At 50.0% G+C, this 14,004-nt stretch overlaps 1 protein-coding gene across 1 annotated transcript in view; it reads right to left on the bottom strand.

The window, feature by feature from the left end:
- ADA2 (adenosine deaminase 2) overlaps positions 1–14,004 on the bottom strand; it is a 46,793-nt gene that overhangs the window by 21,894 nt on the left and 10,895 nt on the right. The window contains 4 exon segments of the mRNA XM_017945107.3: positions 5,460–5,670; positions 9,990–10,195; positions 10,197–10,216; positions 12,418–12,779. Coding sequence (XP_017800596.2) covers positions 5,460–5,670; positions 9,990–10,195; positions 10,197–10,216; positions 12,418–12,733 — 753 coding nt within the window. The 5' untranslated portion in view covers positions 12,734–12,779.

The raw sequence follows: 14,004 nt of genomic DNA, 5'->3' as shown, positions 1-14,004 counted from the left end.
AAAAGTCAAGGTGAAGCAGGAATCCCTCAAAGTGTGGTCTGGGTCAGGCCAACTGCATTAGAATCCATAGGAAGGGGGCGGGGAGAGGGGTGCTAGTTATTTTTACAGCTTTCTGACCCTACCAGACAGCACAGAATTCGAACCTGGGAGGTCAGCATCCAATACCTGATTTTATTTATTTTATTTGGTTTATTTATTTTTTTTTTTTTTTTTTTTTTTTTTTGAGACGGAGTCTCGCTTCTGTCACCAGGCTGGAGTGCAGGGCGCCATCTCGCTCACTGCAAGCTCAGCCTCCCGGCTTACGCTTATCTTCCTGCTCAGCCTCCCCGGTAGCTGGGACCACAGGCTCACCTCGCCTCGGGCTAGTTTTTGTATTTTAGTAGAGACGGGTTTCACCAGACTCGCCAGGATGGTCTCCATCTCCTGACCTCGATCCACCTGGGCTCTCGGCCTCCCAAAGTGCTGGGATTACAGGCTTGAGCCAATACCGCCTATTTTATTTATTTTTTTTTTGAGACAGAGTTTCACTCTTGTTGCCCAGGCTGGGAGTGCAATGGCACGCATCCCAGCTCACAGCAACCTCCCTCAGCTCAAGCGACTCTCCCTGCCTCAGCCTCCCAAGTAGTTAGATTACAGGCATGCACCACCATGCCTGGCTAATTTTGTATTTTTAGTAGAGACAGGGGTTTCCTCCATGCTGGTCAGGGCTGGTCTCGAACTCCTAACCTCAGGTGATCCACCCGCCTCGGCCTCCCAAAGTGCTGGGATTACAGGCATGAGCCACCACGCCCGGCGGCCAATACCTGATTTTAAACGGCACTTCCAAATTCTTCATATGCACCCCAATATTTGAGAACCCCCATCCACATGCCTGATGACCACTACTGGGCTTACTGGGATACCAGGCTATGTAAGATCTGGGTCGGTCTGAAGTCACAATTTAGTTGGAAAATCAAGGCTTATACGTTATGGCATAAATAACACAAAGCAATGCATTCAGGCTACCGAAAAGAAACATTATAGGGAACAAAGGAAGGAGGCAAGTGGAAAGCCATGGTCCCAGAAAGCACGAAGGAAGGGGCTGCTGACCTGCCAACTGGGCAGGGCTGAAACTGCTCAGGAAAGAAGGGTGAGCCTCGGTGGACTGGAGTCCAGCCCTGGAGAGAGGCTTCCAATAGAAATTAGCCAGGCGCAGTGGCTCACGCCTGTAATCCCAGCACTTTGGGAGGCCAAGGCAGGTGGATCCCTTGAGGTCGGGAGTTCGAAACCAGCCTGGCCAACATGGTGAAATCCCATCTCTACTAAAAATAGAAAAATTAGCTGGGTGTGGTGGTGTACACCTGTAATCCCAGCTACTCGGGAGGCTGAGGGCAGGAGAATCACTCTGAACCCGAGGCGAGGCAAGGCAGCATTAAGACACGCCACTTCACTCCAGCCTGGGCAACAGAGAATCCCTCTCAAAAACAAACAAACAAACAAACACAAGAATCGCCTGCTCTGGAAGTGCAGTTTCTTTCAGCCTACCTAGGCTAGGAGCAGTTAGGGTCATCAATTTTGCCAGCCTAAAGTTCTTTTTTCTCAATAAAAGATGAGACCCTTCTTTTTCTTTTTTTTTTTTTTTGAGACGGAGTCTCACTGTGTCTCCCAGGCTGGAGTGCAGTGGCGCCGATCTGCTCACTGCAAGCCTCCGCCTCGGTTCACGCCATTCTCCCACTTCAGCCTCCTCCCAAGTAGCTGGGACTACAGGCTCTCATCACACCGCTAGTTTTTTTTTTTTTGTATTTTTCTTTTTAGTAGAGACGGGGTTTCACCCATGTTAGCCAGGATAGTCTCGGGATCTCCTGACCTTGTGATCCACCCTCCACTTCGCCTCCCAAAGTGCTGGGATTACAGGCTTGAGCCACCGCCACCGGCCTTCTTTTAAAAGGATGATTTGTGTACTGTGTCTTATCTGTCTGCTCTGTCCACAAAACTGATGAAAGCTCCACTGAGAGGGAAAGGTAATGTTCCCCTCCCACTTCTAAAGAACTCAGAAATGGAAATATAACTGCACTCAGTTAAAATAGAAAACAGGCAACAGATCCTAGTGGAGACATGCAGACCACACAAGAGATCAGACTCTCTCCAGGATCGAGCCCTGCTGCTAAACTCACCAAGGGTATTAACATACCTAAGGAAAAGGCCAGGAATGGTGGCTCACGCCTGTAATTTTTGGGAGGCCGAGGTGGGTGGATCGCCTGAGGTCAGGTGTGCAGGACCAGCCTGGCCAACATGGTAAAACCCCATCTCTACTAACAATACAAAAATTAGCTGCGCATGGTGGCGCATGCCTGTAATCCCAGCTACTCCAGAGGCTGAGGCAGGAGAATCCCTTGAACCCAGAAGCCAGAAGTTGCAGTGAGCCAAGATGGTGCCATTGCACTCCAGCCTGGGCGACAAGAGCAAAACTCTACCTCAAAAAAAAAAAAAAAAAAAAAAAATCTAAGGAAAAAGGTGGGTCAGTCCAGGATGCCAAGCAAAGGGAGAGTTGAGACACACAAACTGGAATAACTGGAATAACAAGTGGATCAGCTGAGGTCAGGAGCTCAAGACCAACCTGGCCAACATGGTGAAACCCCGTCTATTAAAAATATAAACAATTAGCCAGGCATAAAGGCTGGGCACAGTGGCTCACGCCTGTAATCCCAGCACTTTGGGAGGCCAAGGCGGGCGGATCACAAGGTCAGGAGATCGATACCATCCTGACTAACACAGTAAAACCCCGTCTCTACTAAAAATACAAAAAAAATTAGCCAGGCGTGGTAGCGGGCGCCTGTAGTCCCAGCTACACAGAAGGCTGAGGCAGGTGAATGGGGTGAACCTGGGAGGAGGAGCTTGCAGTGAGCCGAGACCACACCACTGCACTCCAGCCTGGGCAACAGAGCAAGACTCTGTCTCAAAAAAAAAAAAAAAATTATCCAGGCATGGTGGTGCACACCTGTAGTCCCAGCTACACGGGAGGCTGAGGCATGAGAATCGCTTGAACCTGGGAGGTGGAGGTTGCAGTGAGCCAAGATCATGCCACTGCACTCCGGTCTGGGCAACAGAGAGAAATTCTGTCAAAAAAATAGAGGAAGAAAGAAAAGAAAAGAGGAGAATTTCCTGATGAAGCGTAAGTGTCTGGTCCGAATGATAACAGCATTCTGACTTTCTTGTTTACACATCTATCCCTTATGAATTTGTTCAGTGTGTGTTGATCCTGCGGTGCCCTATCATGTCTGGGTCTACAAACGATAAACTTCGGAGCCTATAAATGACTACAGAATATGCTAACAAAACTAAAATACTGCCACCGAGTGGGCCTTTCCACAAGCTTAACAGTCAATCCCCAAGTCATTCGTGTACCCGATCAATATGTAAATGAACGAGCAGACTATCTTGGATACAAGGTGGAGAAGACTCCACCAAAGGTGACTTTCTTCAAGCCACCGAAAACCTTTAACCAGTTCAAACCCTTATAAGCTCACCACACAGAACACCCAGGGATCCTGCCCACTCCCACAAAACCCCATCTCCCTCAGCCCAGCAAAAACATCCTCAGGAAACTTCTCTCCAGTAAACTCACTGAAATAAATCTCTAGCAGTATGTGAGCACCTAGGACTGCTGTCCTCGAAACATCCCTCCCCACCAACATGGAACCTGGGGTCAGTCCATCTCAGAGTACCTAACCTCAGTTATCGTTTGCTTCTGGCCAAAATGCAAGACCCAAAAATCAGATCTTTTTTGATGATGCTCCCTTCTTTTGGACTCTTTCTACTCCTTTCCATTTCACTCTCTCCAAACTTCCTTCCTTAAAATCAAAATATTTTTCTTTTCTTTTCTCTTTTTTTTTTTTTTTTGAGACGGTGTCTCGCTCTGTCATCCAGGCTGAAGAGCAATGGCAGGATCTCTGCTCACTGCAAGCTCCTCCCCCTGGGTTCAGGTGATTCGCCCGCCTCAGTATCCCGAGTAGCTGGTATTACAGGCACACAACACCAGGTCAGCTATTTTTTTTTTTTTTTTTTTTTTTTGAGACAGAGTCTCACTCTGTTGACCAGGCTGGAGTGCAACGGCGCAATCTCTGCTCACTGCAACCTCCGCCTCCCAGGTTCAAGTGATTCTCCTGCCTCAGCCTCCCAAGTAGCTAGAACTACAGGCATGCGCCACCACGCCCAGCTAATTTTTGTATTTTTATTAGAGACAGGGCTTCACCATGTTGGCCAGGATGGTCTCGATCTCTTGACCTCGTGATCCACCCGCCTCGGCCTCCCAAAGTGCTGAGATTACAGGCGTGAGCCACCTTGCCCAGCCACCAGTTAATTTTTGTATTTTTAGTAGAGATGGAATTTCGCCATGTTGGCCAGGCTGGTTTCAAACTCCTGGCCTCAAGTGATCCACCAGCCTTAGCCTCCCAAAGTGCTGGGATTACAGGCGTGAGCCAATGCGCCTGGCCTCCCCTCTCTTTTTAACCTCTCCACACTTCTTCCTTCTGGGTGCAAAATAAGTCTCTCCATCCTAAAAAGAAACCTGTGGCCCCTGTGGTTCCTTCCAGTTATCTCAATGTTCTTTCTCTCAAATCACAGTCAGAGCCTTTAATCAGCCAAACCTGGCTCCAATTCATCACCTGTATTTCATTTTTCTTTCTTTCTTTTTTTTTTTTTTTTTTTTGAGACAGAGTCTCACTCTGTTACCCAGGCTGGAGTGCAGTGGCGCAATCTTGGCTCACTGCAATCTCTGCTTCCCAGGTTCAAGCGATTCTCCTGCCTCAGCCTCCTGAGTACCTGGGACTACAGGTTCCTGCTACCACACCCGGCTAATTTTTTGTATTTTTAGTAGAGATGGGGTTTCACCATGTTGGCCAGGCTGGTTTCGAACTCCTAACCTTGTGATCTGCCTGCCTCAGCCTCCCAAAGTGCTGGGATTACAGGTGTGAGCCACCACGCCCAGCTGTGTATTTCATTTTTCTACTTCCAGAAATGGGGTTTCTCTTCTCAGCATGTTACTGAAACTGCTCAAAGGTGACCTTGTAATTTTCAAATCTCATGGGTGATTATCCATCTGCATGTTTCTTGCCCTCACCCTGCCATGTGGCTCCCTTTATTTTTGAAACCCCTTCTTTTGGCCCCTAAGATGGCTCTATCCCAGTTCTCCTCCTTCTCAGCTCGTGTCACAAGGCCCTGGGTATCACGGCAGAGGGGAGAATGGGGAACCATGAGAAACAGGGGGCAAAGGGCAACGCGGGATGTGTTCCCGGTTTTGCTGGAGACTGCCCAGTCCATTTCAGGTCTCCTTGCTCATGGTGGCCCCTGGAAAGGCACATGACCCCCTGCACCAGAGACCTGGGTGGTCAATTCATGAGCATTCAGTCTTCTACCAGCTAAGATCTGAGTCAGGCCAGAGCAAAGGAGGTGGGAGGAGCGGAGAGGAGAGCTGGGCTCACCGGCAGCAGCCTGGCTCTGATCTCCATGTAGAGCACGTTGTCCTCGTAGAACTCCTGCATGCTCCGGAAGACATAGTCTCTGAACACTGGTGCGTAACGGATGAGACCAGAGATGGTGAAGAAGATGGTTTGAAATCTCGACCAGACAACATTTTGGTTTGTGTAAATCACCTCCGGGTGCTGGGTCACCAGAGTGAAATTCCTCAACAAGCTGTCCAAGACACAAAGTGGGGAGTGGTGGAGGCATGATCCAGGGCACTGCCCCCAGGCACCCATAGGACTGCTACCCACCTTGCATATGCCAGCTAGCAGCACACCAGGATGCACCCTAGAGTGGAGATAAGGAAGGGACAGGCCGGGCGCGGTGGCTCAAGCCTGTAATCCCAGCACTTTGGGAGGCCGAGACGGGCGGATCACGAGGTCAGGAGATTGAGACCATCCTGGCTAACATGGTGAAACCCCGTCTCTACTAAAAAATACAAAAATATTAGCCGGGCGCGGTGGTGGGTGCCTGTAGTCCCAGCTACTCGGGAGGCTCAGGCAGGAGAATCGCGTAAACCCGGGAGGCAGAGCTTGCAGTGAGCTGAGATCCAGCGACTGCACTCCAGCCTGGGCGACAGAGCAAGACTGCGTCTCAAAAAAAAAAAGAAAGGGGCAAAGGGGACCATTCCCAGGCTCTCCCATATAAGCGTGGGTCCTGTGGCCAGGCAGCCCACTGCCTGCTTAAACCCTAACCCCAGCCCCAAGAGACTGCTCGAGAGGAGAGCTCAGCAGCTAGGCTCTCCTGGCTCCTGTCCTCCCTCTGTATGCTTGGCCAATCTGATCCCACTGTACTTTCTAGACCAAAAAGCTCTCTCTCTCTCTCTCTCTCTCTCTCTCTCTTTTTTTCCTATACCCACTGACAGGAAAATAGACCAAACTCTTTTTGGGGGATGTTATGGACTAAATTGTATCCCCAAGCCCCCAAATTAAAATGTTGAAGCCCTAGCCCTCATTTGGAGAAGGGAATTTTAAAGAGATGATTAAGATTAAATGAGGTTATGGCTGGGCTTGGTGACTCTCACCTGTAATCCCAGCACTTTGGGAGGCCGAGGCAGATGGATTATTTGAGGTTAAGAGTTCAGGACTAGCCTGGCGAACATGGTGAAACCCCATCTCTACTAAAAATACAAAAAATTAGCCAGGCGTGGGCCGGGCACAGTGGCTCACGCCTGTAATCCCAGCACTTTGGGAGGCCGAGGTGGGCGGATCACAAGGTCAGGAGATCAAGACCATCCTGGCTAACACGGTGAAATCCCCTCTCTACTAAAACTACAAAAAATTAGCCGGGCGTGGTGGCGGGCGCCTGTAGTCCCAGCTACTTGGGAGGCTGAGGCAGGAGAATGACCAGAACCTGGGAGGCAGAGCTTACAGTGAGCCGAGATCGCGCCTGGGTGACAGAGTGAGACTCTGTCTCAAAAAAAAAAAAAAGATTAAATGAGGTTGTAAGGATGGGGCTCCAATTCTAATAGGATGGGTGTCCTTGTAAGAAGAGGAGGCCGGGCACGGTGGCTCATGTCTGTAATCCCAGCACTTTGGGAGGCCGAGATGGGTGGATCATTTCAGGTCAGGAGTTCGAGATCAGCCTGGCCAACATAGTGAAAACCTGTCTCTACTAAAATACAAAAATTAGCCAGGCGTGGTGGTTCGTGCCTGTAATCCCAGTTACTAGGGAGGCAAGAGAATCGCTTGAACCCTGGAAGTGGAGGTTGCAGTGAGCTGAGATCACACCACTGCACTCCAGCCTGGGTGACACAGTGAGACTCATCTCAAGATAAAAAAGAAGAAGAAGAGACAGCAGGAGTGCACACACAGAGGAAAGGCCATGTGAGGACACAGCCAGAGGCAGCCTTCCGCACGCCAAGGAGAGAGGTCTCAGGAGGAACCCACCCTGCCCTGGCACCTTGATGTTGGACTTCCAGCCTCCAGAACCATGAGAAAATCAATTCCTTTTTTTTTTTTTTTTTTGAAACAGGGTCTCAGGCTGGAGTGCAGTGTCACAATCACAGCTCACTGTAGCCTCAATCTCCCAGGCTCAAGCAATCCTCTTATGTCAGCCTCATGGGGTAGCTGAGACTATAGGTGTGCACCACCACATCTGGTGGATTTTTTATTTTTTGTTGAGATGAGGGTCTCACTATGTTGCCCAGACTGGTCTGTCTGCCTTCCTTCCTTCCTTCCTTCTTTCCTTCCTTCCTTCCTTTCTTGTCTTGCTCTGTCACCCAGGCTGGAGTGCAGTGGCACGATCTTGGCTCGCTGCAACCTGCACCTCCCAGGTTCAAGAGATCCTCCTGCCTCGGCTTCCCAAGTAGCTGGGATTACAGGTGCCTGCCGGCATGCATGGCTAATTTTTTTTTGTATTTTTAGTAGAGACAGGGTTTCACCATGTTGGCCAGGCTGGTTTTGAACTCCTGATCCACCCACCTCGGTCTCCCAAAGTGTTAGGATTACAAGCGTGAGCCACCGCGCCTGGCCACCAGGCTGGTCTTGAACCCCTGGGTGCAAGTGATCCTCCCACCTCAGCCTCCCGAAGTGCTAGGGTTACAGGCATGACCCAGTGTGCCCAGCTTGAGAAAATCAATTCCTGTTGTTTAAGCGCCCCAGCCTGGGGTATTCTGTTATGGCAGCTCAAGCAGGTTAATGAAGGGAGTGGAATGGAAATAACTCGAATCAGCACCCAGGTGTGTATCCCGGATTGGCCATTTACCAGCTGTGTGTCCTTGCATAAACTAGTTAATCTTGCTGAGCTTCATGTTTCTCATTTCATAGAGGGAAATAACCTCAGAGAAACACTCTGTAGACATCTGTGTGACCAAACTAATTGTCACTTATAATATTACTATACAAGGCCAGGCACAATGGCTCATGCCTGTAGTCCTAGCACTTTGGGAGGCCAAGGCGACAGGATGGCTTGAGCCCCAGAGTTCAAGACCAGTCTGGGCAACATGGCAACATCCCATCTCTACAAAAAATACAAAAATTAGCTGGGCATGATGGTGCATACCTCTAGCGTGCTGACACACAGGAGGATTGCTTCAGCCTGGGAGGTTGAGTCTGCAGTGAGCCGAGATTGTGCCACTGCACTCCAGCCTAGATGGTAGAATGAGACCCTGTCTTAAATAGTAGTAGTAATAATAATAATAATAATAATAATACTATACAAGTCTGTTAGGAAGTTGCTCCATCAGGTTTTCAAGATTTATCTTCCAGCTAGATTGTCATCACTTCAGAGCTAGGAACTTTTATTCTCTCTGGTTTTATTGAGCATCAGACAAATCTCATTTGCTATAGCAACAGTGTTGCTGGCCAGGCGCGGGCACTCACGCCTGTAATCCCAGCACTTTGGGAGGCCGAGATGGGCAGATCACCTGAGGTCAGGAGTTCTAGACCAGCCTGGCCAACACGGTGAAACCCTGTTTCTACTAAAAATACAAAAATTAGCCAGGCGTGGTGGCGCATGTCTGTAACCCCAGCTACTCAGAAGGCTGAGGCAGGAAAATCGCTTGAACCCAGCAGACAGAGGCTGCCATGAGCCAAGATCGTGCCACTGCATTCCAGCCTGGGTGATAGAGCAAGACCATGTCTCAGATAATAATAATAATAATAATAATAATAATAATGGCCGGGCGTGGTGGCTCACGCCGGTAATCCCAGCACTTTGGGAGGCCAAGATGGGCGGATCACGAGGTCAGGAGATCAAGACCATCCTGGCTAACACGGTGAAACCCCGTCCCTACTAAAAATACAAAAATTAGCCGGGCGCGGTGGTGGGTGCCTGTAGTCCCAGCTACTCGGGAGGCTGAGGCAGGAGAATGGCGTGAACCTGGGAAGCGGAGCTTGCTGTGAGTGGAGATCGCATCACTGCATTCCAGCCTGGGTGACAGAGCGAGACTCCGTTTCAAACAAACAAACAAACAAACAATAATAATAATAATAATAAACAAAAATAGTGTTGCTGATAATGCTTTTTGTAGATTTTAAATGCACCAGAAAACTACTATGAATAGAAAAGGTGTTGATTGCTTTTGTGGGGCAGAGTATCCTGTAAAGTTAAAAGAAAAAGGTGCTCATGGTTTTTTTTTTTCTTTTTTCTTTTTGAGATAGGGTGTTATTTTGTCCCTCAGGCTGGAGTGCAGTGGCTCCATCTCAGTTCACTGCGGCCTCAACCTCCTGGGTTCAAGGGATCCTCCTGCCCCAGCCTCCCAAGTAACTGGGACCACAGGCACAGCACCACGCCCAGCTAATTTTTTGTATTTTTGGTAGAGATGGGGTTTCACCATGTTGCCCAGACTGGCAACTCCTGGGCTCAAGTGATCCACTCGCCTTGGCCTCACAAGGTGCTGGGATTACAGATGTGAGCCACCACGCTCAGCCTTGCCTCATGCTTTTTTAAAGCCAGATTTTTCTCTATAGGTTTGTACCAAGGGAGACACCTACCCACTGCCACCCCATGACAGACCTGGGACATGTGCTTGCTGAACTAATACTCACCTGTCGTCAAACTCAGTGACGTTCTGCACCTGCTTCCGATAATCCTCCAGCAGGATCCACTTGGAACATTTTTCTGATGTACGGGGAGTTGGGTGAGCAAATCTAAACTGCATGATCCCTTCCAGGAATTAGAACAGATGCTTGAGTAGGGCCTGTGGAGTGACATTCCTCCTTGGCCAGTCCATGAATCCACGATGCAGTGTAGCCATGGAGGTGCAAGGCAGCCCCTGGAGAGGGAAGAAGAATGGAATTACTTGTTGGAGACAGAGGTAGAGAGTCCATGTCAGGGCTCAGGACCAAGGTGAAGTCATCCCGGACTCTAGGGCAGGAGACAAGGGTAGAGTCCATCCCAGGACTCTGCAGGTAGGGACAAAGGTGGAAGTCCATCCCAGGACTCGGGAGGGACAAAGGGGAGGTGGGAAGTCCCATCCCAGGACTCTGGGGCTTGGGGACAAAGGGGTGAAGTCCCATCCCAGGACTCTGGGGCTTGGGGACAGTGTGGATCACAGAGGCCAGCTGCAGGCAGAAGGTTCTGTCCGGACTTTCTCAGAACATCTTCAGGAGGGGCTCCGAGATTTGGATGAGGCATTCCATTATCTCTGAAATCAGGGCCAGGGGAGTGATCACAAATCCGAGGAAGGCAGCAGGGAGGTGAGGAGGGCATCAGGTTGGGACCACCCAGGACTGAGGGTTCAACTCGGGGCTCCACTGGCTTCTAGTTCTCCACTGGGAGCCCAAGCCTTTCAATGAGGCCACCCAACACTTCATGACGGGATACACTGGGATGAGCCCCAGGGCCGCAGTCCTGTTCACACACTTGTCCTCCATCCTCTCATCCTGCCCCTCAACTCCTCTCCCACTGGCTTTTCATCCCCTGGGCTGAGCCCGTGTCTGTACAGCTTCTGGCCTGCAGGCTTTGCCAGTTGAGTCCCCATGCTTGTCCTCCCGACCAGACACCAGCTGTGTCCCTTGCTCCCCCAGGCACAGGGCATGCTGTCCCTCTGCCCTTCTTGTGCCCATCCAGCCCCTGGCCCTGACACGAGCCCCTAGACAGCTGTCCCGGCTGCATGAGCTATAGTGTGTCACCCTCTTATGCCTCCCAGCAACTGGGGATGCTACTTTACTGACCTCATGATTATTATTATTTTTTAATATCTATTTATAACATTAAAAGAAAAAAAAACAGCTGGGCACGGTGGCTCGCTCCTGTAACCCCAGCACTTTGGGAGGCTGAGGCAGGCAGATCACGAGGTCAGGAGTTCGAGACCAGCCTGGCTTACATGGTGAAACCCCATCTCTACTAAAAATACAAAAATTAGCCGGGCGTGGTGGCAGGTGCCTGTAATCCCAGCTACTCGGGAGGCTGAGGTGGAAGAATCGCTTGAATCTGGAAGGAGGATGTTGCAGTGAACCGAGATCGCGCCACTGCACTCCAGCCTGGGCGACAGAACAAGACTCTGTCTCAAAAAAAAACAAAAACAAAACAGCAACAACAAAACAGGTGTTGAAAAGTCTTTGTAAACTGCAAGCTGCTATTATTTTTACATTTTAAATTAACGTTTTTGGCCGGGCGCAGTGGCTCACACCTGTAATCCCAGCACTTAGGGAGGCCAAGGCGGGTGGATTGCCTGAGCTCAGGAGTTTGAGACCAGCCTGGCCAACATGGTGAAACCCCGTCTCTGCTAAAAGTACAAAAATCACCTAGGTGTGATGGTGCATGCCTGTAATCCCAGCTACTCAGGAGGCTGAGGCAGGAGAATCACATGAACCCAAGAGGCAGAGGTTGCAGTGAGCCAAGATAGCACCAGTGCATTCCAGCCTGGGCGACACAGTGAGACTCTGTCTCAAAAAAAAAAAAATTTAATAAAAAAAAAATAACATTTTCTGGGGGACAGGGTCTCGCTCTGTCGTCCAGACTGGAATGCAGTGATGCCATCATAGGTCCCTGTAAACTCCACCTGGGCTCAAGCAATACTCTCCACTCAGCCTCCAGAGTAGCTCGGATTACAGGTGCACCACCGCTCCTGGCTATTTAAATGTGCAGGATGCTGATTATTTCATGTTTCATGGAGGTGTGTTTATACTACTCCAGGATGCTCTATCGTATTGTATCCTATGCGGTAGCTTAGCCCCTGGGAAAACTATGAAGGGAATAGCAAAGTCTCAGGGTTGGATGCTTTTCCAACTTTTCCAGGGAAGACCAGGAATATTCAGGCCAATCATGACTGTCTGCGAGTCCCCCAGGAAGCAGGGGTTCTGGTTTCCAACACCCTTTTCCTAGTCTACCTGAAAGGACAGAGGAGCAGAGCAGCCGAGTGAGGCTTTCTCTGCTCCACCTAGAATAGCAACAGCCGCAAGCACAGTAGTAGCCCCAAGATGAGTCCTTCTACCTTCCCGGCACCCCAAGCCACCCCTTTCCAAACCTTACCTTTTGGCATCATCCTTAGAATATTAAACACTTGACTTCTCTCAATGAGATGCTTAGCCTGGAAAAAGTGCATGCTGGGTGGGAATATCAGGGTCTTCATGGCCTCCTTCATCTCAGCGATTTTGAGCGTCATGAGCCTCTTGTTGGCCTGCTCCTCCTTGGTGGTCAGCACCAGTGGCCCCCCCAGCCGCATCATTTTTTCTTTCAACAACAGATGCGCCTCATCTATGGATAGAGCTGAGCGGAAGAAAGACATTGCCACAGCCAACAGCAAGAAGCGCAGGGCTGGCCACTCACATGGGCCATCCACCAACATCGGGATGCCTGGACGACGAAATGGCTCCAATGGAGACTCCACGGGACTGCAAAGGAGGGGAGGGGAGTGAAAACCTACAGATTTAAGGGTCGAACTCTGATCTTCCTTTTCTCGCCCAGCTCTCAGATTACCAGAAGGCAGGATTTTATTTTTTTTTTTATTTTTTTTTTTTTTTGAGACGGAGTCTCGCTGTGCTCCCATGCTGGAGTGACGGGGTTTCACCATGTTAGCCAGGATAGTCTCGATCTCCTGACCTCGTGATCCACCCGCCTCGGCCTCCCAAAGTGCTGGGATTACAGGCTTGAGCCACCGCGCCCGGCCCAGGAAGGCAGGATATTGAAGGATTCTTCTTCCAGACCCCAGAGAAAAGACCTACCGGTACAGACAGGTAGGGGTTTCTCAATTTTTTTTTTTTTTTTTTTGAGATGGAGTTTCACTCTGCTGCCCAGGCTGGAGTGCGGTGGTGTGATCTTGGCTCACTGCAAGCTGCGCCTCCCGGGTTCACGCCATTCTCCTGCCTCAGCCTCCTGAGAAGCTAGGACTATAGGCGCCCGCCACCATGCCAGGCTAATTTTTTGCATTTTTAGTAGAGACGGGGTTTCACCATATTCACCAGGATGGTCACAATCTCCTGACCTCGTGATCCACCTGCCTTGGCCTCCCAAAGTGCTGGGATTACAGGCATTAGCCACTGCGCCTGGCCATTTTTTGTTTTTTGAGATGGAGTTTCACTCTTGTTGCCCAGGCTGGAGTGCAATGGCATGATCTTGGCTCACTGCAACCTCTGCCTCCCAGGTTCAAGTGCTTCTCCTGCCTCAGCCTCCCAAATAGCTGGGATTACAGGCATGCACCACCATGCCCGGCTAATTTTGTATTTTTAGTAGGGACGGGGTTTCTCCATGTTGGTCAAGCTGGTCTCGAACTCCTGACCTCAGGTGATCCGCCAGCCTCAGCCTCCCAAAGTGCTGGGATTACAGGCATGAGCCACCGTGCCCGGCAAGTTTTCCCAAATTAAAGGTCACCATGAGGCCTTCTGATACTGGAGCTTTAAGGTCAAACAAGCCCTGGCTCATGCATAAAGACACCGCAATCTGATTTTTAGTGGTTCAATTTTATTTCATTTTATGGTAGTTATTTAAAAAAATTTTTCTTTTTTAAAACAGAGTCTCGTTCTGTTGCCCAGGCTGGACTGCAGTGACGTGATCTTGGCTCTCTGCAACCTCCACCTCCAGGGTTTAAGCGATTCTCGTACCTCAGCCTCCCAAGTGACT

Source organism: Papio anubis, chromosome 16, assembly GCF_008728515.1.
Source record: "Papio anubis isolate 15944 chromosome 16, Panubis1.0, whole genome shotgun sequence".
Lineage (NCBI taxonomy): Eukaryota > Metazoa > Chordata > Mammalia > Primates > Cercopithecidae > Papio > Papio anubis.
This window is presented reverse-complemented; position numbering and strand designations above follow the sequence as displayed.